The sequence below is a fragment of the Blennius ocellaris genome (genome assembly GCF_963422515.1).
Source record: "Blennius ocellaris genome assembly, chromosome: 13".
In the NCBI taxonomy this organism is placed as follows: domain Eukaryota; kingdom Metazoa; phylum Chordata; class Actinopteri; order Blenniiformes; family Blenniidae; genus Blennius; species Blennius ocellaris.
Genome location: NC_137662.1, coordinates 4,393,446 through 4,420,365, shown reverse-complemented (window position 1 = coordinate 4,420,365; position 26,920 = coordinate 4,393,446). Strand labels below are relative to the sequence as shown.

General features: G+C 40.3%; 1 protein-coding gene across 2 annotated transcripts in view; it reads left to right on the top strand.

Annotated features, from left to right (window-relative positions):
• Positions 1-26,920, top strand: part of slc8a1b (solute carrier family 8 member 1b) — a 167,447-nt gene that overhangs the window by 101,845 nt on the left and 38,682 nt on the right. Inside the window, exons 5-6 of one of the 2 annotated variants that reach the window (XM_080507504.1) lie at positions 11,734-11,843; positions 25,923-26,068. In XM_080507504.1, coding sequence (XP_080363630.1) covers positions 11,734-11,843; positions 25,923-26,068 — 256 coding nt within the window. Of the gene's footprint in view, positions 1-11,296; positions 11,404-11,733; positions 11,844-25,922; positions 26,069-26,920 lie in introns of both variants that reach the window. The other variant, XM_080507505.1, reaches the window with a different exon arrangement.

The window sequence follows — 26,920 nt, the reverse complement described above, 5'->3', positions numbered from 1 at the left end:
ACTATGCAAGTAGCTGTAGGAGCGTATTGTGATCAAACAATTGATTTACATACTTTAGATTTATCCTTAGATGTCATTACAGATCAAACATTGATCCTTGAAAAGACCCATTTGGAGGATTTTGTTGTTGCCTGGCATCTGTTGTTCTGGAGTGAATCCGTTGGAAAAGATTTTCATTGCAACGCTTAAAGAAAAAAAAATACTCTGGGACTCAGGATGGCCTTCATAAGTTTGCAGGGTTTTTTTTTTTTTTTTTCACAGTGACAGCGGCTGTTTTTCATCATTTTTCAGATGGCCTTGCTGCACCGCGTCGACTCTTTAACGTCGCTCGATAAGATATCAGTGTATTTGCAAAGGAGGAAACTCACATTGTGGCACATCTGTGTATCGTCAGCGCTCTGCCGTTACTATCCGATCGAATGCAGAAATGTTTGTCTTTGGAAATGTTTCTCCCAATGACAGGAGATGTTAAAGTGCAGTTATGTTATTGCATACTACACTTTAAAGGTACAGCATAAACATTTTAACAGAATAGCCTAACAAAAGAGTACAGCAGCTACTATCTATTCATAAACTCTGTGGTAAACAGAAGGATCAGTCCAGTATTAAACCAAAAAGGTTGAGCTGCATGGTATCAGGAGAACATGCGACATGCAGTAATGTCAACTGTGACAGAATGGGATTTTGGGATTTCCTTTTCCCATCATGTGTGAATCTGCAGTTTCTACGTGTGGTTTTTAACTCAATTGCCAAATTTTGAATGAATCAGTTTTCTTTTGTTTTGTTTTTTTAAATTGAATTTGCAGAGCATGAATGGAAACATCATTCAGGTCATCTTTTCGATATCGTGCATATTGCAGCTAACAATAAACTGGTGACATATATCTCAGTCCTCTTCGACAGCTTGATAACTTCTCTGAAGCACAAAACCTAAATGTGAAAAGTAGAAACGTGGTCTTCAGTGTAGAAAACTCTCAGCGCTGAGAGTTTTCTCCAGATCTATCAGAAAGGAGGCATTTTGTTATTTTTATTTTTCCTGCTGTAGTTGTGGCTCCAGAGGCTCTCCGGATCCACTCGAGTCTGCGTCACTCTCCATCAGTGCTGATCCCATCATGCAGCTTAGGGATCATAAATGGCCTGGAAATGATGGAGCGCTGCAGCTGGTTTGGCAGCACCGGCTGATTAGCATTCATATCCTCTCCTGCTCTTTCGCAACCTCTCTCTCTCACTCACTCAGCCCCCATTATAAAGTGGTGCATTTATGCTTATAGTACATAATATAGGGACTGTATTTACATCTGACTTTGCTCCGTGGCCTGGCCATCTGCCACTCCTACGGCTCCTCCTCGCCAGCGCCACTATTTTCCTCCCTTAATTGCAGATATATGCTGCAGTGTGTGTGTGTGTGTGTGTGTGTGAGAGAGTGTGTGGATATGTGTGTGTTTGTGTGTGTTTTCCCACTACTTTTAAAATGCTGAGTCCAGCAATTAGTCACTTAATCCTGACTAAAATAACTACACGTGCCCTTAATTAGTCTTTCTTCAGCTCGGCCTTGCTCCGGACGTGTTCACAAATGGAAATCTGAATATTGCAGTTTTGACTAAAGTTGCTGAACTTTGAGACCACATGCACACACTTGCATTAAAAAAAAAAGTTTTTTTTAATCAATTTAATGTCCATTACGTGCACTTATTTATCTTTAAGAAGAATATTCTCGCAAGCGCCGTAACTAATTTGCCTCTTGCGGACTGGTTTTGGCCCGCTGGCCTTATGTTTGACATCCCTGCCCTAAAAGGTAATGATTGGTATTATGGGGGACCGGCTGCTCGTCCCCAGGAGGAAGACGAGCCCCATCGACACCACTCTGTAAACACATTTATGTCCTCGCAATATGAGCATAGGCGCACTCACACATAATCATGTGTTTTTTCAATCAGATTTACAAGCTCCTCTGAGACATTTCCTGTACAGAGAGTGTGTGTGTGTGTGTGTGTGTGTGTGTGTGTGTGTGTGTGTGTGTGTGTGTGTGTGTGTGTGTGTGTGTGTGTGTGTGTGTGTGTGTGTGTGTGTGTGTGTGTGTGTGTGTGTGTGTGCGTGTGCGTGTGCGTGTGTAAGGGAGTCCTGTGGATTTTCCAAACTCCTTATTTGGTTAACTAGATATACTGCAGATGGGAAAGAAAAGAAAGTGAGGAAGCCCAATATCGTATGTAGGGAGAGAGAGAGAGATGGGGAAACTCCCTCTGATGATAAAAACTAAATAGTTTGGATGACCACACACACACACACACACACACACACACACGGTGGACAAAAATGGAGAGTGTCTACTGTTTATGACTGTCCCAGCCGATTTGGATTGGGCTGTCCAATAAAAAGGGCCGTTACCACCTACATCATTTAACAGCCTGTTCAGTATCACACTGACGGAGCTCCTCCCAACCAGAAGCATGCAAAATGACTGTCATTGCAACTTGTGACGGAGTTTAGAAAGCTGGAACTTCTCCGAGTTGAATCATTCTCGAGCCTATTTTTTGTTTCATTTTTATTCTGGTTTTATCGCTCACTGCAAATATATCGTGTTATTAAGTGACTCTAATTCTGTGAATATTAGTGCGTATGATTGTTTGTCTGTGTCCCGTGTTTAACCCACCTTCACCCACAGTGAGCTGACACCAGACCTACATAACTCTGAAATCTATAAAGAAAATAAATAAATATATGGCTCCTTTTTATACAGTTTATCTATCAGTGTGATAATTAATCTTACTATATTTCTCATCTTTTTACAGTCCTACCAGCTATTTTCAGTCTTCTACATATTCTGCATTTCATTTCCTTGCAGCGCAAAAGTGAGAGTGGTTGAACTTGTAATTTCAGAGATTTGTTACCGATCGCTGAAAGGGGACATCTCCTGTACAAGAAACTGCACAGAATCACTTTAAACGTGTTAAATATTGATAGTTTGCAGCACTGAACATGAAGTAAAGAGGACTTTTTAACTATTGGCAGTTGTCAGTGGAATACAGAAGAGGGAAGAGGGAAGAAAAGCGATGAGGCAGGTCAAATGTTCACTATGATGGAGCACCGTGAGAAGAGGATTTAAAGGCTACGCTCACGTCTGAAAAGGTCAGGAGAAGAAATTGCCGTACTTCTGACGAGTTTGTCCATATTATTTAAGGAGCTTTCAAAAACCTCCATGTTGTTAGTTAACGTCAAAAAATAAAGGTGGAATAACAGTTTTTTTTATTGTGTTCATTGTTTTCATAATAAGTCCCCGTTTTGTGCATTCATTGAAATGCAATAAGTGTTATCCAGGGATATTTCAGTACTTAAAGTCTGTGTCACACCCCCCACTCTCCTCCAATGCTTCATTTCCACAAAACATATGGTGAAGTGCCTCATACTGACAAAGATCACACATAAATCACCATTTTTAGCTTTAAAGGTCTCTCAGTTGGACACTTTTCATGGAGGATTTCTGCAGAAGACTGGCTACATTCTATTAAAAACCACTATAATATATGATGTGCTGAAATGTACTGCAGATATGACTTATTGAAAGGATTGGGTATATATGCATGTAGACTTGCACAAGGTCTATATTTTAAGCACTCACTCATAGCACTCACGGCTTAATATTTCAGATATGTATTAAATAACTGTCATTAATATACATTTATTAGTTTGAAATAAACAGACAGAATACAGATTTTTCTTATTTCACCTTTATTTTAAAGAGGTCATATCACAGGTCTAATTTGAAAAAATGTAAAATGACAGAAAGGCATGGATAAAGTATTTCTTTGCATTATAGAGCCAGCTGCAGGTGTGTGTTACCTTTCATTTTTCTGTTAGCCTCCATGAAGTCCACATTATGTGTATTAGTGAGCCGACAGGATCTTATTAGAGGAGGCCTGGCAGAGCAGTTTGCTATTGCTGCGGTTTCCCACAGTGGATAGCATCATTATCAGCTTTGTCTTCTAAAACCACTGCATCTGAACAGCCCACACACACACACACACACACACACACACACACACACACACACACTCACACCCCTTCCCAGTTTGCTGTGCTGTAAATCCGTGTCACACATATATTTCCACACAGTCCTGCTTATAAAGTCACACTGTGCCGTTGCTGTCTTATTCATATTTACATAAGAACAGACAGATTTCCTCATTTATGTCGCTCTTTTTCCATACTGTGTAAACTCCCTCAACGGAAACATAACACACTCACACACACCATCCACACACGAAGCACATAGCGTGTACACACAAACACGCACTTCTTTTGTTTAGTCTGTGACCAAAGTCCACCCACCAGCAATCTGTTCCACACACAAAGGAAGCAGTTCACAGTGTGAAGGACCTGTTTTTTACCAACACACACACACACACACACACACACACACACACACACATGGCCGGACAGCCATCTCTGCTTGGTTTATTCCATCATCCTCATGTTAATTGGACGCCAACCCCTCCCTCCCTAATTCCTCCATCTTTCAAAACACACACACATACAGACACACACACACACACACATACCAATTAGCTGACCCACTGCTTTTTCCCTCCTTCGAAGCTAAAATAAAGTGGTGGTTCCCAAACTGAAATTTTCCGATCCAAATACGTCGCTAAGGCAGGTTGCTGAGGAGAGGGGAGTGACCAGCCCTCTCCCTGTTGTGCTCTACAACTTCCTGTGTAGCCTATATGTGTGTGTGTGTGTGTGTGTGTGTGTGTGTGTGTGTGTGTGTGTGTGTGTGTGTGTGTGTGTGTGTGTGTGTGTGTGTGTGTGTGTGTGTGTGTGTGTGTGTGTGTGTGTGTGTGTGTGTGTGTGTGTGTGTGTGTGTGTGTGTGTGTGTGTACAAGCATATTTATTGCTGTGTTGATGTCGCGGGGACTTGCCGTCCCCATGGAGAAAAAAATATGAACTTAATAGTTTTGAGTGAGTAGTTGTGTGGATGTGGGTGCGTACCATGTGACCGAGTGGCTCCCACTTTAACAAATCAAACCGTTTTACTACATGAAGTTTATGAATTTCAAAGTAGCATGAAAACTACTTTGATTCATCTCAAGCACTGATATTCACTTAACTCAACAATGACAATCTGGTTTATGCTTTGGTAAACATGTTGAGTTATAGGAAATTTAACTACTACCCTAAATTCACATATACTGGTAGTATGAGTCTATTAGAATATGGGTTTTTCTTCTGTTTGATTTATTAACATCCTTTAATAGCATGAATGACAGTTGTTTATATTGAAAAGAAGTCAACAAAAAAAAAAAACAGAAAACCAACAGCACCCACAAGTGGCCCAAATCGAAAACAACATTATTTCCAGTGTTTCTACTGTTTCCATGTAAACAGACATTGGTTTCAAAACGTTGCAGTATAAACGGCAAAGTTTTCTGAAAGAAAAAACGTGAAAATGTCGTGTAAACAAGGCCTCAGGTTGCTAGTAAAAGTGCTCAAACATAAAACTGCTTCATATAAGTAATACGGCAACAAAAAGTATGGAAAGAAACACTGGAGTGAAGATAGAATTGTATGAAGTGATAAACGTATTGACTGACCTTTATGTGGAATTTATAAGCCTCCCTTTCTTGTCCTGTTTTAATCTTTATACACGCAAAAGGTGGGGATGTTCAAGAATTCAACTTTTCTCTGTAATATTCTTTTAATGTTTAATAAATGTTGAATGTTGAAGTCCAAAGTAATGAGCCATTCCTCGAAAAAAAGAAAATGCTTTGCTTCTGACCTTTGCCTTTCAATGTCAAATGCAAATCCTCATAAAAGTGTTTTCTCATGTATGATTCATGAAGAAAAGCAGCTGAAAAAACCATAATTCCTCTTAAACTTCATGACAGCTTTGCTTTGATCCTATTTGCAGAGTTAAAACAGTCTCTTCTGTCGTGTTTGCTCAAACTGTCGCCACGTTTCTTCCCCTGTCCTTTTGTAGCATGGAAACAAATCATCTTTTAAAATGTCTCACCTCCACTGTCGGTGCCTCAGCTTCATGGCAAATGTTCAGTTTGGAAATTTGCAAGATCGCCGAGGCCAGAGCCTGTGAAATCACTCTCTTTAAGAGCTGGCCAATGTGGAAAATGAAGGCGACGGAAAAGCCAAATGTGAACAAACTTGATGAAGAAAGAGGAAAAAAGTGCAGATCACCGAGCGACGCCGCCAAAACTGTGTTTGGGTGCGTTCAGGTCGTTTCCCCTGGCGGAGCCCCGCGTGTTTGTGTGACTCAGTCAAGCTGTTTATTCAGTAATGTCTTCTATGTCTCTGGCTGGCTTTCACCTTTGGAGAGTTTCGGTGAAGCGTCGCGGAAACCGGCGGCGTAAAGACGAGAGCCGAGCAGATGAAGCCGCGGCAGCAAACCGGAGGAGACGGAGTGTGATGCAGGAGCGGCGCGGCGGAGATCTGCCACAGCTGCGCTGATGTTCTTTTTTTTTTTTTTTAATGCTTTTTAGCAAAGTCAGATGGAGGACAGCGCCGTGGAAACAGATGCACACACACTACAGTCCCTGGAGAAGTGTGTGTGTGTGTGTGTGTGTGTGTGTGTGTGTGTGTGTGTGTGTGTGTGTGTGTGTGTGTGTGTGTGTGTGTGTGTGTGTGTGTGTGTGTGTGTGTGTGTGTGTGTGTGTGTGTGTGTGTGTGTGTGTGTGTGTGTGCGCGCGTGTGTGTGCGTGCAGCAATGCCTCGTGTGTGTGAAAGCATGCTCGTGTGATACATTTGTGAATGTTGCCATGCAAGTGTGATGCCACCTCTGTCCCGCCGAGTGTGTGCAAAGTTATTTTTTACTCCCTCTGTGAGGGCCGTCGTCACTACAAACAATCCAAGTGGTGGAGGTCGTCTTGTTTTAACTCAAGACTGGCTTAAATGGGATCTTTGTTCTGTTGGAGGTCGGAGCCTGCAGAGTGTCTTCGTGGCTCCTCCCAAGCAGTTATGTGGCAATTATGCACGTAATGTGTCACTATCACATGATTGCCAACAAGTTTCACACCATATTATCCTTGGTGAAGTGGCACATGACACACCTCTCCACTCAAACATGTGATCAGACACAGATGTACAAAGAGGCTCCACATATGACCAACAATATAGGCTACTGTGTAGCATCAATCAGTCTCTCTCTCGCTCTCTCGCTCTCTCTCTCTCTCTCTCGCTCTCTCGCTCTCTCTCTCTCTCTCACACGCAGTGGGTCTGGAAACAATCTTCTCCACCCCTGTTGGTTACCCAAACATAGCGTAGCCATGGCAACGGGACAGCGCGTTGCACAGAGAGCCGCACACGTGCGTTCACATGTTTGCAGATTAAACGGCGTGAGAGTGTGTGTTTATGGATCAAATGAGACAATGGCGAGGGGACCGATTAAGCCGGTGAATGCAATGCAGTATGGGTAAATTAGTGTATTTATTTACCCTGGCTCTTCTGTGTGTGTGTGTGTGTGTGTGTGTGTGTGTGTGTGTGTGTGTGTGTGTGTGTGTGTGTGTGTGTGTGTGTGTGTGTGTGTGTGTGTGTGTGTGTGTGTGTGTGTGTGTGTGTGTGTGTGTTTCCAGAGAATCGGTCATCAATGAGGTTTGCCAACTTCAATAGTCGAGTCATCTCTCTCACTTTTTTTTTTTTTGAGTGGGAGGGTGTAACATCTGTGCAGAAAAAATGATTTACTGCCATTTCACACATATGGAGGCTTTAATCATATTTGTTCTTCTTTTATCCTCCGACACACTGAGCCCACCGCTATCAGAAATCAACAATCTTTTGCCAGTTAAAAGGAGGGCAAAAAGGGTTAAAATCCAAAAGTCTGATCTGTCTGGGATGTTTTCGTTGTGTTTTTTTGAGGGAATATGCATCCCAAAGCTCCACTCACATGGGACCGTGCTCTCTGTGGGTCCCTCCTGTGATTTAAGGTCTGTGCATGTGTCCAGATCCTGTCTAATCAGTTAGAAACAGCTGTGAAAGAAAAAAACAAAAACAACAAGAAAAAAAAAAGAACGACTTCTACAAATCCATTTTGACCTCAGTGTGCAGAGGTGAACAAAACATATGTGTAATGCAAATGTCCATTTTTATTCACATACATCCACTGGAGCAGCAGCTTTGATTTCCCCACTGGGGAAATGCATCCAAAGTGCTTTGCTCAAGGGCTCCACCTTGAGGCAGGGGAAGCTTTCCCTCCATTAACCTGTTGCTTTTAGATGCTTTAAGAGGGTAAAAGAAACAAACTTCATCTGACGTTAAAAGAACTAAATCCCTCCACTGTAATAAGTTCACTTCTTCTGAGTCAGTGTTTGTGTAGGAAATGATCATGGATTAACCTTCACTGTGGATGGATTAACCCTCGACGTCCCGGCTGTGATTGGATAATCAGGGGGTTGCTGTGTGTCTTTTGTCGTTGAAGTGGCATGCTCAGGATGGAATGGGGAGAAAAGTACTAATGTAGCCAGTTAAGTGTCCTCTTAACCTTTTAATGCAAAATGATGGAGAATCACTTCTTCGCTTTTTCACCTAATTGGAGCGACAATGGAAGAAATGCATTATTTAAAAATGTTTTTTTGAAAATGTCTCAGTCGGAGTGAGTAAAGTTTGACTAAGTAAATGATTGACCTTCAGGTTTAAAGGTTAAGCATCCCATTCAGACGTCTGTGTTTGGATGAGCTTCTTTAAAAGCGTTTCATTAATCAAGAGATGAGCTATTTCTTGTTTAGTGTTTGAGAACCACATTCTGAGAGAAAAGTTAGAACGGTTCTGTTCCTTGTGATGCAAGTGCATGAATTTATCCTCATTCCATTCTTTGTCATTTATTAGGTGCTGAAGGTTTTCAGATTGATAATGACTAATTTAGCATTTCAGAAATACATTTAGGGAAGAAAGTCAATGAGTCTTTGGAGGAACAAGCTCCATGTGAGATATCAATGTACCTTTTGGACTTTTGCTGTTTCACAGTTTTAAATGCAAGGGACTGAAAAAAAAATGGCCGATTCACTTCTTTGTTCCACAATGAGTTCTTCTGTGTAAAAAAAAAAGCCTGAATCCAATATTGAATCCAAAACAGGAAGTCGGTACATTCCGTCTGAATGGACATCGTTTTCAAATCATTACCGTGGAAACACAAAACTTTCCCGAAGCAAAAACGCCACGTTTTCATCCGAAACATAATTTTGTCATCATTGTAATCATGTAATCAGGTAAACAAGAGTTTAATGAAATGATAACAGAGCTGCTTAAAGTGTGGATGAATAAGAAAACTGAGATGAAATGAGTGAAGTGTTACTCATAAGGCACTTCTCTTTCCACATAGAAACGGAACATTTATGCACTTTTTGATGAATGTGTAGCCACATTAGAAAGAAACTAAGACCTTTAGGTCAATTAGTTATCAATAGTAACCAGTTTTACTTCTTAGACGGAAGACGTTGGCATTTTTTCTATTATTTGCACAGTGCAAATTGCGTATTGAAGTAAAAAAAAAAACTAAAGAGTCATTAAGCAGATCTAATTCCAAAAGTCAAGATGGCTTGATCTAATACTAAACTGTATATTGCAAAGTTATAGCAATACACGTATCGCCAACACCAAGGAGAAATGTTCAAATACAACAAATTCAATCAACTGCTTTGCTTCTGAAATGCACAAGTGAAGAATTACTGTTTTTTGCGTGTTTGTATTTATCGCACATCAGATCATAATGGACATACAGTAATCCCTTTTATTCCATTGTCTGAGTGACATCATGCAGACATAGCATTAGCTAATATGGTCCTTTTCATTCAGCATTTGGTCACATGATTTTCATATTGACTTTATTATCAGGCTTACTCTATGCATTTTTTTTTATCTATTTTTAATGGGTATCTTTTATTGTTATTCTATCATCAAAACATCTACTTTCGGTGACTTTGTGCATGCGTGCGTGTGTGCGTGCGTGTGTGTCAGAGTGCCTGTAGTGGATTTGAGTTTTTATTCCCAACTGGAAACAAATGATAAACACAAACAAACACACAACCTGTGTCAATATGCAGTCACTGGCAGACACACACACACACACACACACACACTGCATGCGGGGCTTCAAAGCTCCCTGACCTGGAATCCTGGCTTCCCCTGCCCGATGTGACGGAGCACATCTGCTGCAACAAACACACGCTTTCCTCGGCGGAGTGTTAGATCGACCTGGAGTTTCCATTTATTGGGCTAATCGGCGAGAACCCAACGCCGACGGAATAATGTCAGTTTACATCGCTGGCTGTAATTTATGGGACGAAAGGCAACGAGCACACATAATTATACCGAACGTGTCACGTGTGTTGATGGCATGAATTACATTCGCTGTGTGACAGATGGAGCAGTGGGACGAGCTGAGAGATGGTCGTGTTGTCGTGTCGCTTCGGCCGCGACCTCTCGGTGTTTTACAGGCTTTCGGTTCAGTTTGTTTGTTGTTACAAATGAGAACAGGTCTTTACTGCATTGCAGAAGACAGGCAGATGTGTCGATTGAAGCAGATCTGATTTTCCTGACTGATTTCTTCACCTTCTGATGTTTCTGACTTGTATATTTTCCTGCATGTCACACTGAATTCAGCCAGTTTTTCTATCAGCTGTCGATCATAACCTTTAAGTGCAGATTTAGGCGGTTCATTTTTGATATAAAACTTGGCTGAATTGACAGTGATTCACTGCTTTCTCACAATCACCATACCAGAAAAATCCATGATTTCCTTGCAAATGTGTCTTAACGATGCATGAGATCATTGGCTCGTCTCACAATTTCCAACTTTATCCGAAAATCTCCATTGATTGAAGGACAAATTTACCATCATGACCCAAAGTCCCTCGCTTCTGTGAAATTACTAATAGATTCAATCAACTGGCCAGAAGCTGCCACAATTAATTTAGCCTTCAGCGCTGAGGCTTTTCCCCTTTTTTTAAAAGGAGCGGGAGATTGAATGGAGGCCTGATCGGGACTGTGGGCTGGCACAGTGAGGAGTTTATCAGATCAATCTTGTCAGGCTGATGTGAGACGCTCTGATAAGCATCAAAGATTAATCTGACATCAGCGGTGGAAATCTAAAATAAAAAAAAAACGATTTAATCGGCCTTTAAGGCAAACAGCCCCGCAAAACTGCCAAATAAAACTTGAATGTAATCCGATAAGTAGGCCTGCTTGTGGGAAATGCAGCTCTTTCCTGTTTTACTTTCTTGGCTTTCTGTCCTTTTCCTCACTTTTCTGCCTTCTCTCTTCTTCTTTATTTCCCCCCTTCCTCCATCCCCTCCTTCAGCAAAACCATCAAGGTGAAAATAATTGACGACGAGGAATACGAGAAGAACAAAACCTTCTACATAGAGATCGGGGAGCCGCGCCTGGTGGAGAGCAATGACACCAAAGGTCAGGACGACGGTGAGCCCGGAGAGCCCGTGAACTCTGACCCCTCCCCCGCCCCCCCCTCCCGACACACGTCCGTCACACTGCAGAAGCTGCATGTTCGCCACCTGCACAGGTGGAGGTCTGCTGGTGACGTGTCCTCGCCGTGACGGCCAACATGCAGCATGCTGCGGATCACCTCGTCTCACCACATCCACCACATATGAGTGTGTGTGTGTGTGTGTGTGTGTGCGTTTGATTTTTGTGTGCCTCATGCTGTTTGTGTACCATGCATGCATTCACCACCTCCCTCTATGTGTGTGTGTGTGTGTATACTTGTGTTGTCCCATACAGGAAGACCATAACCATTAGGATCTTAGACCGGGAGGAGTACAATAAGCAATCCTCCTTCTACGTTCTGCTTCAAACGCCCCAATGGAGACGCAGCGGGAAGGAACGGACAGGTGTGACAGCCAATCAGCACTAAGAATACACTTTACGAGTCTCAGAGGTCCCAGATCAACAGACCAATGGCACAACTGCACATACAGAACCCTCTCGTACCGTAAGAAATACAATGGGGAAGTCCCGTTTTCCAATAATTCTATATTTCTGGTCATAGTTCAACACAAACAAAATACTGTTCAACTTAAGTGACCAAGAAAAGGAATAGACTGACGTCCGTGGCTTATTTCGACTAATCCTATGAATTGTATGGATTAACCGAGACAATGTGCAACTTGCAACAAAAAAGTTTAAATAGCAAAACCAACAACATTAAAAAAATCTTAATTTTCTGTGTCTAATTATTTCACCATTGAAATCATTAAATGAAAATTATTGATTTATTTAATTAAATTGTAGGTGTTTGATCCATTAATTTTTTTAATTTGATTAATTATCTTATTCATTTGATTGGTTTTTTTTGTATTTTTAATTTTTAGTAAATTTTTGTACGTTTCATTTCATATTTTTCTTTTTATGCAAAAATTACAAATCTAATTTGCTGTGGATTTTGAAATAACTGCAGACTATTAACTTTTGTTTTCTATTTTTGAAGATGTAGCTTCATAGTATTTCAAAATAATCCACTAATGAAGGATTTAAATGTTTCCAGTTCAGTTGCGGTGTTCTTTTAATGAATGCTCAGCGCGAGTAATCATGAAAAGAGAATAACTGTGTCCTGACATCATATCACACTCTGATTGTAAAGTAGCTTTTGAAAATTCACTGTGATGAGATGAAAACAGTTTTTGTTGCTCTCTGTTGTGCTTCGTTGCAAACGCACCAGAAAATTATGGAGCAGCTCCCAGCTGGGTAATGTAAAACTGATTGTGGGTGGTAGTAAAACGACTCCAAAACACTTAACAAACGGGGAAAAAACAGAAATAATAATTAGATTTTTCAAGGGAACATTTTTGCAGTTTAATTGGCGTTCTAATGATAACATTCGGTTTTTGATGGTGCGGTTGTTGGATCGCTTCCTGTTAATACAGCAAAATTAAGTCTGTGCTCTCATGCGAAGCAGTAATTATACACGGAGGTACAACTTGGTTTCAATTAATCGCGTGGTTATTTTAATCAGACTGAATGAAAACCACAATTCCCTTTGTCCCAAACAATAAATCGCTAAATCACTTATTTGTCAAAATGGACTTCATCTATGTCTTCAAGACAGGAAGTAGACTGAGAAGATTTAGAATTGTTGAATTAATGTGCTTCATCAATTAGTTGCTTAAATATAAGATAAATACACACACTTCTAGTGCAAAAGCCCAATTAATGACCTAAACTTCTCTATACACATTCATACCTGACTTCATACACACACGCCAATAAATTTACACACGTTCAAATATTGATGTGTCCATTTTCAGACATTAATAAGATCCATATGTTTGTGGCTGAAGGCTCTTCCAGATTCCTGACTTGATCCAGTAATGTCCTCAATATAACATGCATTTGTTATTGTGATATCTACACAATAATAATCTGCAAACTCAAAATGATCAAACTTTAAATATGTAAAAGAAATGTTACTAAACTTAATTAATTTCAAAGTAAATGCAAATTAATTGTTGACAGACTGAATTATTTCATACTTAGTGGCAGGCCAGAACCCCCAAAAAAGCAACTCGGCCCAATCATGGCCTCTGGCTCATTTGAAGATTGATCAAATATACATTTGGAAGTTTTTAATAGACAAGGACTTTTTATTTTGAAGGAGTTTGGGGCCTTCATTTTAGAAAGTCAGTTGCGTTTTCCCCTCGTTTGCATGGCGACAGAGTCGGAGCATTTATAAAAAGTTCCACCTTCTGAGGCATTTTCAAAAAGCTCCGGTTTCCATTGGCTCCAAGTACCGTTGTCATGTGAACGGACGCGTAAACAGTTCATGTATCAGTTTTACTTTCTTAACCTTCTGAGATAAAAAGCCCAGATGTGTTTCCTGCCTGTTGTTGCACCGCGTCTGTTGATTTGGGATTCATGTTGAACACACACTTCTTCTTTCCTTTTCCTCCACTTTCCCTCCTCTGCCTCCCTCAAGAGGAAGGAACTGCAAACTGAATGGAAAGCACACCTGTCCTCTCCTCTCTTCCTACTCTTCTTTTCCTCCCTCCTCATCCCATCATGACCTTCTCACTTGTTTTTAAGATGTGATGCTCGTTTGAAAATGTCTGAGTTCAGTTCGATTCTGACTCGTCGACACAGAAGAGACATACAGAGGTGAAACCCAGGAGGGCGCCAGTTTGACACCACATTCACCTGAGCTCCTTTCAGCCAAGCAAGACTTGTCAGTCTGTTTAATTATAACATTACTTGGCCTGTAGCACAATACACACATAAGACACACCCACTGTACAGAAATCCTGATATAACACAGACCCATTGATTTAGATGGGAGAAAATGCAATTGTTATCAAAACCTTTATTAAGCTTATAGTCTGGTTTATAAGATATATACTATTGGATCTCTTGCATCGAGCAATGAGGTTTTTCCCTCATGTATAAAGAATTTTTTTTTTTAAAGGCGAGATAACACAGGAAAAGATCAAATTATGAGATAACCCTGTTCCAGATTCATGGTTTTCACCTTTTTTAATCTTTGCAAACAAACAACTTCTGAAGTTCGGAAACTTCGGAAAAGTAGCAGAAGCCAAAAATAAATCAACTTTGAACAAATGTTATTTGATCTACTAAAAAAGTCCATCATTCTGTTGTCTCAGGTTTTATTCAGCTTAATGTTTCACAAAGATGGAATCAATCCCAGGTAAGTTTTAGGACAGATCAATCAATCAATCATGTCTAGGGAGAATTTATACATTCTTTACATCAGGGGTGTCAAATACATATTAGGATACTCAGGTTTTCCATAAAGCCAAATGTCATCTTTAGTGAGCTGACCTGCTAAAATAGAGCCATAATAACCTTTACATTTAAACTTACAACTTTTTTCTTTTTTTTTGTGTGGTACAGAGAATACCTGATGGAAATGTGTATATTTTCCCAAAACCAATCAATTTTGCTCATGAAAGCAACAACAATCTCAACATAAAACCAATTTTAATGAAACCTTTTGGTGCAAAATGCAGTGAAATGTCCCCAAAGCTTGTAACTCCTTCACTGTGGCATTGTGCATATCTTTACAAAACTCTGCCTGACAGCATGGCTGTGAGCAGCGAGGGAGCAATACATCGTCCTCCATGGCGATGCCTCCACTTTGGTCTCAGTGTTACATTTTGCTCACGACTGTGAGAAAGTGTGTTTTTAAAAAAAATCTATGTGTTCTTTGAAATTCTTACAATGTTCTTGGTGGTTTGGCCAGATTGTAGCCTCTTGCTGGCCGGTTTTGGCTCATGGGCCTCATGTTGGTCACCCTTGCTCAAACTTTACTGATTATATGTGATTTATTCTCAGAGAATTTGCACATCTCTCAATGTAAAAAGTTACTATATTGCACTTATATTTGATTTCCTCCTCCTACTAGCTAATTAATTTTTATCTAGCATACAAATATATGGCATTTCATGGATTATTCTAGCATCCATCCCGTCGTCGCTGGGACAGCCACTTTTCGGAAAAGACGGCCAAAAAAATAGCGGACGTGTTGCTCAAAGCCGTAAAATATGCGCGTAATGGCCGTCACTGCTTCTCGCCATCTAGTTTCGCCTGAATCCGCTTTTTTTTCACCAAAACATAGCAAATTATCGGCTCGTGTACACAACGCATAACGATTGGCTCGTAATTCTCCGACTCATCCTGATGTGTTGAAATGCTGAAGCAGAGCGGAGGATTTTCTATGGACCTTTGATCTAACTCATTTTTGATTTCCAAGATGTTGACACGATTGGATATCTGCACATCAATTAAATTAAATCTGATTAAAACTAATAAGAGGATAATAGAAACTATTTCAGACTTCAAAGCCCCCCCCCCCCACCCAATAAAAAAGTACTTAATTAGTATTTAAAAAGAATTACGGCTAGTTAAACTGGATGTACAATTTGAATGCATCTTAATGAGTTTGATGTAAATCCGCCTGCTTTCCAGTAGCTGTCTGAAAGGAATGTTATGTCTTTAAACTCACTTAAGCTGTTCTGGGTAAACTCATTAAAAGTAGTTCAGTCTCTGTCTTTGTTGCACATGCACACACACACACACACATACACACACGCAGGCACACACACACTTGTACCGAGAACAGCTCCGTGTTAATGGCAGTGTGTTTACCAGACATCAGCGGCGTTTATGGTGATGAGGGGATCAAAGACAAGGGCTGGATATCACATTATCACAGTCAGGAGATCAAACACACCTCCGGGATACACACACACACACACACACATACACTCACACACTCTCACAGATTTTGTGTGTTTAATGAGTGTGTTTTATGAACTGATGCTGATATGGTGGTTCTCTGTGCTAAATGAGGCCTGCACAGATCCTTATGGCCTCGGCACATTACTGTGTGTGTGTGTGTGTGTGTGTGTGTGTGTGTGTGTGTGTGTGTGTGTGTGTGTGTGTGTGTGTGTGTGTGTGTGTGTGTGTGTGTGTGTGTGTGTGTGTGTGTGTGTGTGTGTGTGTGTGTGTGTGTGTGTGTGTGTGTGTGTGTGTGTGTGTGTGTGTGTGTGTGTGTGTGTGTGTGTGTGTGTGTGTGCTTATTTAAACACAGAAAAGCTGTGTCGAACGCTTTTCCTATAACACCTCCAAACGAGAGAAGGCAATGACCACATTGTTCAGTGTTTTATATGTATAAAATACAGTTAAAAAAGTTGCAGCGCTGCTCCAAAAAGCAAAATCAGCGCCATGTTGGTGAAGAAGAACAACTTTTAAAAAGCCAAACTTAACGAAAACGGAGGAGGTTGAATAAAGGGAAATATAATCTGGAGATCTTTCATTCCCATAATGTCACAGTTCAGGTCTTTTCTGCCAAATATTCCTCCGCAGAGTCTTCACCCAGGAGGACAATTGCACAGCTTTTCGTAAACAGTGATCCTGCGTTCAGTTTCCCTCCTTATACCAGCTTGTTAAGACTGGAGATAATAAATGTATAACAGCAGATTGGATAATCCCATGAAGTTGAAAATATAAAGTCCCTTTTCTGCATGAAGGCTGTCTGTCACACAGGTATTTATTAATGCTTGGTGCACATGGCTGTTACTTTAACTATAACTAATCAAAAGCCATTACTTCTATTGAAGGTACTGATAATTAATATTTGATTACTGTTCTTAGTGAAACGCCTCCTTTTTGCGTTTTGAAAACAACATCCGTTTACATGCGATCGGAAGAAGCGCTGAAAACAATGTAGTCTATTCCATCTTACATTGTGACTCGCATCTTTAAACAACAAAGACTTTATTAGGTTATTCAAGCATCATTGAGAGGGAAAAAATATCATTTTTGAGAATAAATTGGAAATGATCAAAGACTTTTAAGATTTTTAAAATACAGTTCAAACAAAAATGTAGTACTTTTTTGTATCTATACGTAAAATATATCCTCTATTTGAATGATTTTAGCTTCATATTTTGGCTGCTGGTTCAGCCCCCCTTAACTATCTTATGACTAATCGCAGAACGTCTTGGAGGCGGAAGGACATTCCTCCTTTAACTGTGAGATTTATTTCATTATTATCTGTCCGTTGTTCCCTGCTTGTGTTTCGCCATGCTTTCTGTAAATGACCTCCTGTCGCTCAGCAACTGCTGCAGAGAGACTTTAAAATGTAACGTTGATTTCCTCGCCGCGTTTTGGCACAATTGAACACGTTTCAAAGAGGCTTTGAAAGCACCGTGCCCCTGAAAGTGCAGCGGAAAGAGGACAGGAGGAGGCGTGCTCCAGCACTCCGGTGTGAATTAAATGCTAAAGTATGAATTCCAACTGTGACTTTTTAACCGTATAATCTTGTAATGTCGACAAAATAGAGCGAAAGCTGCAGGTGTGTCACCTGTGAACACTCATTCATTATTATAAACATTTTTAAAGTAAAGGCGTCTAACCAGCGCAAATGCATTTATTGTACATCTGTAGTCAAGAGTGCAGGTTGACAAAGAAATACCACATAACAAAAGATGATTCTCTGATATCAAGCTCTAAAAATAAAATACCAAACAAAAACAAAAAAAAAAAAAAAAAAGAAATAAAAAAAAAAAAAAAAACAAAAAAAACAAAAAAAAAACAAAAACAAAAAAAAAAAAAAAAAAAATACAAAATTAATCAACCACCAGAAAGGAGTGAAATGGAGTCTTTATTCCTCTAGTTGCAGCAGCTTTGATGACTCCTGGAGTACATATTAATAGTAATGTGTAATATCAAAAACGCACAATAATAATGAAAAACTGCTCGGATACCGGTAGTTGGAATTTTACAGTCATGTTACAAAAAAGAAAGAAACATTACACATGTTTGACAAATCTGCAGCCTCAGAATCATAAATGAGTTAACATTTGCACTTGAAAACTGACATTCTGCCGCACGAAAGTGCTGCGGCGCCTCGCGAGTGTGCATTCATCTTTATAAAATGAGCACGAAAATCCTCCGATTTCATCTGATAGTGACAGTTAAGAGACATCCGAAGGGATGTCTCTTCACGCCGGGCTCTGCGGAGGTAAAAGCTGCGTGCACTTTGAGGCTTTTGAAGTTTCCAGATGCTGCAGGTTTTGGGGCGAGGAGAGTTCAGTGCAGCTCCGTCAGCCGGGCGGCGTGAGGAGGGAACAGTGCTGAGAGGGGGGACCAGCTGAAAACACATGCACCCTGCAGAGGGTGACGACCCCACCGTCCTCACACACACACACACACACACACCATATCAAACATGCATGGACACACACAGAACATAAAGTATGCATTGCCGTGTACACACACAGACACACACACGCACGCATATCAGTGTGACAGATTGTGTCTGACAGCAATGTCACCCTCCTGCTCCTTTTCCCTTACGTCCTTTGTCTGCTGCCTCCGTGTGCGTTTAGTTGAGAACATCACGTCAATATAATATACAAACCCACCGAGCCCCTTTGTTGAGATGTGTACAGTAGTAAACAATACTTCTTAATGAGCTGTCGTGAAACAGAATCATTAGCTCCGTCATTAATCACAACAAATGGCCAAACAATGTAAATGGATTTGTTTGTGTGGTCGTTGCGACAATATTCAGTTGTGGATAACCTTCACATTAGCCACGATTAAGGATCATTAATGACCATGTTTATTTATTTACCCGATTACCATTGCATATGTAAGAAATAATTAAGATCACGCATTGGGTCGATAAGATAAACAAAACAAGTGGATGATGGAGAAGAAGCTTATAATGATTAAATTAGTTTGAAAAATCACCCTATGAGACGTCTCTTGCTTTATTACTCTGGTAGTTTGCTTGAGATGTTTGCAAGAAATAATCGTGAATATGTGATGTCAATGCAAAATGAATGTTACAATTGGGGGAAAAAAATGGTTTGAAAGAAAAATAAAGACTGGAATAGTGAAAGTGCGGTTATTCATTACTCTTCCATGGTCATTACTGTGTGAGGTCGGGGGGATAGAAGTAAATAAATTCAGTCATTATTTCAATTAAAAGCAAATCTATTAAAGTGAAGCCCGTGGGCCAAACCAGCCCATCAGAGAGCGTAATCAGGTGACATAACTTTACAAACTGTAAAAAAATTTGACTGCACCGTGCTTTTTTTTTCTTTTCTTTTTTTTTCCCTGTTTCTACTATATTTCTAATGGGATCGCAGCGTTTCAGTTGCACAACATGGAGACGAAGACTGATTCATCACTGATGCAGCATCAAACGTATTTTGTGAGGATCTAAATATATGCATGCTGGCGGCTGCAAAATACCACAAATATAGGACTTTTTGAAAATTCACGGTATTCATTTCTGCTCCACCATTAAAAATGGAAAAACGTCGACGTTGCTCTTCTGGTTTCTTGAAACAAATATTACCATAAATGTAAACTTTGCCAAAAATAAACACCTATATTTACAGAATAGGAGTAGAAGTTGTCTATATATATATATATATATCAATTTTAAAAGATTATCATGCTCTCATTTTACTGGTCAAGCCCTCTGGAGGTCAGATCAGGCTTTGTGTGTCCCCCTGTATAAAATAGATTTGTTTTCACATTGAAAAAAACCCATTAAACCATTTTCTCAAAGTAAGTCTGAGTCTGTGATGCATCGGCATTCTAGAAATCTTACATGAAATCCCGACACACATTCCGATCACAAGACGGCGGCACGGTGGCGACGTCAATGACAGAAAACAGCGAGGTAAACAAAGAGATTCAGTTCAGATCGCGCGGATTATGACGTTTGAGGAGCTTGATTTAGTCGCCCCTTTTAGCGGATTCAGACCTAATTCTAAACTCTCTGCTGGACCTGCTCAGAAAGCTCATGCAAATTCCACACAAACAGTCTGATCTGTTTGTCAAACAAGCAGCTGCCTGCAAAAAAATATCAATAAAAAGGATGCAAATTTGAAGGTATACTGTGGATATTTTAACATTTTGCACCGAACAAGTGAGGGTTTCTGAGGGTTTTTAATCGTTCTTCTCATCGACATTCATTCTTTCTACTTTCTTGCCAAACTTGTTCTCCTGTTTCCTCTTTTCTTCATCTTTTCCATATTTATTCTTTTTTCCTCATTTTTTCTTCTTTGTCTCATTTCTTCTTCATTTCATCTTTTTATAAATTTTTTCTCCTTTTTCACATTTCTTCTTTTCCTGATGTTTTTTTTCTTTTCTTAATCTTTTTCCATTTTTTTTTCTTCTTTTCTTAATTTCATATTTTTCCTAATTTCTTCTTTTCCTCATTTATTCTTTTCTCCATTATATTTTTTCCTCATTTTTTCTTTTTCTCATTTCTTCATTTTTCTCATTTCATCTTTCCTCGTATTGTCTTCTTTTCCTCCCTCCGCTGATGTCGTCACCTCTCTTACCCATCGTCTCTTTGCTTCTTCTTCTCTCAACACATCTTTCTATCATATTTTCTTTCCTTACAATGTTTCACACACTTTCTCTTCCTCCCTTCGGACAGACAAAAAGTGTTAAAAGTCTTTCAAAGTGCTCGTCCTGCTTCTATTCTGCCTCCGTCTGGGAGATTCTCTGAAAGTGTGACAGTGTGGCATCTCTTCCTCCTCCTCCTCCTCCTCCTCCTCCTCCTCCCCGTCTCCTTGTCCCCTGCTGTAATGTTTAATCCTGTCAGACATCATGTCCTCTCATGCCGCCGTCCCGGCTTCCTCCTCTTTCGATTCTCCCCTCCGCTCCTCCTCACGTCGTTCACGTGTTGACAGTTTTAGGCTTCCTCATCTTCCTCCCCTCTCATCTTCCTCTGATGGAACCCGAAGCCGTCAAACAGAGAATGGAAAGCTCTCTCTCCTCCTCTCTGCTGCTTGTTTGTCTGCTTCGCAGCTCCTGTTCTCTCCACCTGTGGAGCGTCTTCTCTTGTCTCCGTCGTCTTTGATCACTTATGTTAAACTCCCAGGAAGCTTGACAGCCTGTGAAACCCCGCATACACAAAACTCCAGTTTTCAGTACATTGTGTCATTCTAAAACTAAACAAATCTCTTTATTTAGAATTATGATTTAAAATTGATCATTATACCCACCTTTTTCACACAAAAGAGCTTTTAACTTTGTGATTTAATGCTGTTTTCCAAAAAGCACTTTTCACTTTCAGTCTGTTTTAATATAAAACAGATATTTAACATTTATTCAGCCAGCAGAGCTTCATGCCAAACAAAATACATGCTTCAAAATACATGCTACAGATTTCTTTTATATAGACAAATGAAAAATCATTGTACATCAAAATGTACTCCTCCGAGTGCAAATCTATGTTAGATACGTTTTAAGGAGTACATTTTTGATTGAAAAATCCGATTGTGTAACATGTTTTCAAGCCGGTTTCCAAGCCAAAGCTGCCATTATTCTGCTGAATAGTCACACAAAAAGGCCCGGTGAGATACCGGATAATAGTTTTATGTATTGGATTAAACAAACATGACCAATATGTTGAGGTTAGCTGAGAGTGCGCTCTATTCACTCTTTTGTTGAACTATTTCTACCGCAGGGTAAGATACGATTTATTTCCAATGTCAAGTAATTTAAGCTACTCCACCTGCAGAACAAACCAAAAAAAACAAAGAAATATCTTTAAAAGTTGTAATTTACACTTGCCTATGTCGCTACAACCAATGCTTTTGTGACATTTATTGTCTTACAGGTTATTTGGTAAATATCATTACATTCATAACATTTATTTCTCAATAATATGTGATGTTGTAAAGCTTTTTGTTTTAGTAATTAGAATTTAGTAACTTCTTTACTGTTTGATCAGATTTTCTCTTGCATTTGTACATCCGTACAACGCCCCCGCTTCTGCTTTCATCACAAACCGCTCCTGCATACAGATACAGGTTTTTATTATGCTGAATTTGATATAAAAAAAAAAAAAAGTCAGAATCAGTAGTGCAAAAAGACCATAGAGGTGCTGTGAATTTATTTGTTGCAGTATTGGAGCAGATTCAGCACAGCGATCCGACAAGGAACAATCAGACAGAAGATATTCAAATTAATCTGACACTCCATTATAGAATATATTTCACTTTTCACTGTCTGCAGGAAAACTCAAAGTGGAGACTTCTCTGAAGTTCAGATTTGATTTTGCTGAAGCCTTTACCAAAGTATTGACGTATATATAGTATATATGTAAGTGCCTATATATGCATAGCCAGTATTTCAGGCATTTTAATTTAAAATAGAGTCCTCCCTCAGTTAAAGGATGGGTGGAGAGCTCAACAAAACAAAACTGAAAAGTTGTACCATCCATTAAAAATGTATATAGTAGTATTACAGTAATTATACAGATACATGATTATATATGCAATCCTTACATTATCCAAAAATAAAAATATGACTGCAAATTAGCAAAATACCAAAATCAGACCAGTTAAAGCAGACACTCGAGAAATTTCAAGTTTATAAAAGTGTATATTTATTTTTTTAAAACACTGTGTAGCATTGAATGTCTGCATAAAACATATTCTTCACAACTCTTATTTGCAATTGAGATGATGAAACCAGATTATGTAAGACATTCTTTATTTGCTAAATTGAGATAAATGCTCTGGATTGTCTCTGCATGGTCCCATTTATTCACAATGGTAATTCCAAGGTAGCGGCATTGTGTGTTGGTTTGCTGAAACTGATTTGAATGGAAACTAAATCAGGAAGGCGACAAAGACGGAAATAAGAGAGCAGGAGATGAAAAAAGCGTGATGAGCAGGCATGGATCATCAGGAAAGAGATTTAGGAAGACAAAGACAGGTTGAGATAGTTGTATAACAGAAATGCTGGCAAAGTACATTATTTATGCCTCATTTTCCTTTGATTTATTTAAAGATACAGCTTACACTGCACGGTGAAAAACTTTACTGGCAATAAAATCAGAGGAAGTTGGAAATATTGAGTATTTAATTATCTCTAATGAAGGCAGCCTGGTGTATTCAGACACTTGTGCTGTATTTCAGTGCGCCGGCTCCCGCCTGCAAGGCACAGCCAGTTATGTTTAATTGAGTTGAGCTGCAAAGGAGCAGAGTGAAGGACACCAGAGGGGGGAAAAAAATCAAAATGATAAATGGTGCAGACAGCAGCTTCGACAGGAAACAGCATCTTACCCTGCAACACTCAACCTCTGTCAGGTCCACTTACACACACACACACACACACACACGCACGCAGGAGTGCAGCTAACAAGGCTACTGCCAGGTCATCATCGTCCCACACGAGGCTTAGCGTAGGCTGTTAATTGAGTTCGTTAAATCACCGTTACATGGCATGTAATGATGCACGTTTGGGCTTCTAAGTGTAAATCTCTGAGTTATTTAAATGTGAACCTTGGAAGGGCAAATGATATCTAATTGGGACCAAGCAGCTCCGGCGGAATGGTGGCTTTCCTTTCTGAGCGATTTGTTCATGCATCTGAACCTATTAGGTAATTGAAGTTTGACGAAGAGGTTGCACCTCCATAAAAAGTGTCCCCGTTTGAGGACGTACCTCGTTACGTCTTTGACTTTGCTCTCAAGTGGGATACAGCAGTGGCTCGATAGGTTTTCAAGACACTTTGCTTGAACCAGGGGTGTCAAACTCATTTTAGTTCAGGTTTCGCACGTACTGTATCTTCCCATGTTTGTGCGTTTTCTTCATGTATGCCAGGTTTCCCCCCACAATACCTCTGAGCCAGTCTCGAATTCCTTTTCCACCAAGAACCAGGTGCTGTTTACCCTACAATGCCCTACATACCCTTGCGTCCACTTTGCCTTCTTTTCCACTGAGCTTGTTCCACTGCGAGTTTGGAGCGAACTCAAACAGAATTAGGGAGAACTCTGGTCTCCCATGTGGGAAGCAAGAATTTTCCCAGTGAGTCACAATGGCTTCATATCTGATGTGGATTCTTAAAAGGCATTTCGGGTTTTAAATATAATGGATGTAGTGACGCTTTACGGTGACGCAGTTATGTGGCTCACACTTTGCTCCTTGTCAGTGGAACGGTTCTTGGGACTTGCAGATTGGAAACACCTAATCACTGGCACTAGCACCTGGTTGTTCTTGGTAGAAAAAGGGTGTTTGGGATTGCCAAAAATATATCTACACACTCATCTGTTGTTTTAAAAATGTCCGTTCTGCATTTCCACTAATCTCACTGGCCATGATAGCCCCGCCTCCAGCCACTTGTTGGTGCTTTGCTCTGGCCCAGCAAAGAGTTGGTGCCCGCTAAGCACCTGTTTTGAGAGCTTGTGCTTAGGTGGTGGAAACACAAAGAACTGGTGGTGCTGTAAGTCAGGCCCTGGATCCGAACCAGCTTGGTAGGAAAGGGGTATATAAGTCCTTGGTTTGGTGACATATGTAGAGAGCGCACGGTCCGATGGTTGGATGGATTTTTGGAAACGAATAAAAGATGCACCATCCTTGGCCTCTCATGCTATACATGACCACAGGAAGTCACAATACCAAACTCTTCCTCTTGGTTACGACGGAGTTCACGGCCAATGAAAGTACTCCTGGCAGTAATCTCCATGGCTGTTTGTGTGAGCAAGCTTTCAGCTCCATGCAGTCTCTCCGCTGAGGGGAACAAATGGCCAACGAGCTAGCGTTAGACCCCCGGTGCACTGCACAATAATGGAAGGCAGTAACATGGGTAACTGTTCTCCCATGGAAAATTTGATCATTGCTATTCTCCCTGCCCCCTCACCCTTTGATACCAGCACTGAGTTCTGGCTCTACAATGAATCTCAATTACTGACACAGACCATAAAGACAGAGAAAGGAAGAGAGGAGGCTGGTGTGTGAGCAATGGAGCAACAGGGATAATGAGGAGACAGACGAATATTGAGGAAGGAAGTATATTTTCATTTAGTGAAGCTTCTAAAACTACTGAAGAGTGTAAACCTAATTAGGTAAGTCGAAACCACACTCATGTCTCCATTTTTAATTTAACACAAAGATTAGCTACAAATGGAAATGATGAAACTCTTTTTTATGCTCCCAGTTGCTTTGTTCAGTTCAAACATTCCGTTTCTTTCAAATAGGGAATATTACTCTTTGATGTGTGAACCTACAACTTTGGTCAGTTACATAAAAACCTTGTAATCTGGTACATCTGATGGGTTGAAATGGTAGATTGTTTTGCAGTCCAAAACAACATGGACATATTAGCCATGACTACATTCATGCTTTTGCCACAAATACCTGAGATGATAAATTTTAAATTTGCTAAAATGTGTCAAACCTCTAGGAATAACATAAGAGCATTGGTCCATCCATCTATGCAGCTTTATCTAATTTAGGGTCAGAGGGTCGCTCCAGCTAAAGTCACACCCTTTCAGGAAATTGAAGTAATTGGTTCACGTCAAATGTCTTTGGACAGACTGTGGGAGGAAACAAGTCATTGCTTCATATGAAGCAACGACTTGTATGAGATCCCGAACATCCTGGCCTGTTGTAACTTTGGTTGTCCTGTGGCTTTTCAGAGGAACAGCCGAAAGAAGTGGAAGAGGAAGAGGAGGGTCTGACGGGCAAAGACGAAGAGGAACGGCGCATTGCTGAAATGGGACGCCCGATGTTGGGCGATCACGTCAAACTGGAGGTCATCATAGAGGAATCGTATGAGTTCAAGGTGAGACGGCGTCTGTGTGTTTTCCTGTGGTCAGATGACGGTTGGAGATCTGATTGAACATCCGCCAATCTGGGATAGTTGTATTCAAAATATGCCTTCAGCCATGCAGAGCACATTTGTGTGTGTTTTTGTCAATGGCTGTTCCAGTGGAACAGTGCCGAGAACCTCATGTGTGATTACTGCAGTGGCTAGTAACACCCCAATACTGATGGGTTAGTGGTTCAATCCCCGTCTCCGTCAGTCCATGTGTCAAAGTCTACATTCACACTGCAGGGAAAGGTGGCCCAAATCTGACTTTTTGCCATATGTGACCTGTATGACCTGCTGAATCGTCAAAAAACATGCCCATATATAAGAACGAAACCTCAATCTGAACAATCATGCAGCATTTCCTCAGAATTGTACTTCATTAAAGTGAGGCAGGCTCACAATTTTGCACCAGAAGACATCACAGACCAGAGGTCTGCAAAATGTGGTTCTTCAGCTCATCTGTAGCGGCTCCCTGAAGCTTTCAGAATATGCCATGTAAATCTACATTGTATTTTTTATTTTTTATTTGCATTCCAAACTGATTTTCAAAAGTTCTCTAATTTTCAGGCTAAAAACACGGACATAGCTTCAAGAAATACGGGAAAAAATAAAAAATAAAAAAGCGGAACAAAGGTGCTTTATCTTTTTAACTTGAAAATGTGACGAGTGCACTTCACTGAGATTATGGTCCCTCCTCATCAGTCTCTGTCCACATAAAAGCAAATCCACACAATAACCACAGGACTCACGTATGACATTGAACAATCGGGTGATTTCATTACACAAAGGTGAAAGTGGTTGATTCACATCAGTAAACGTCGT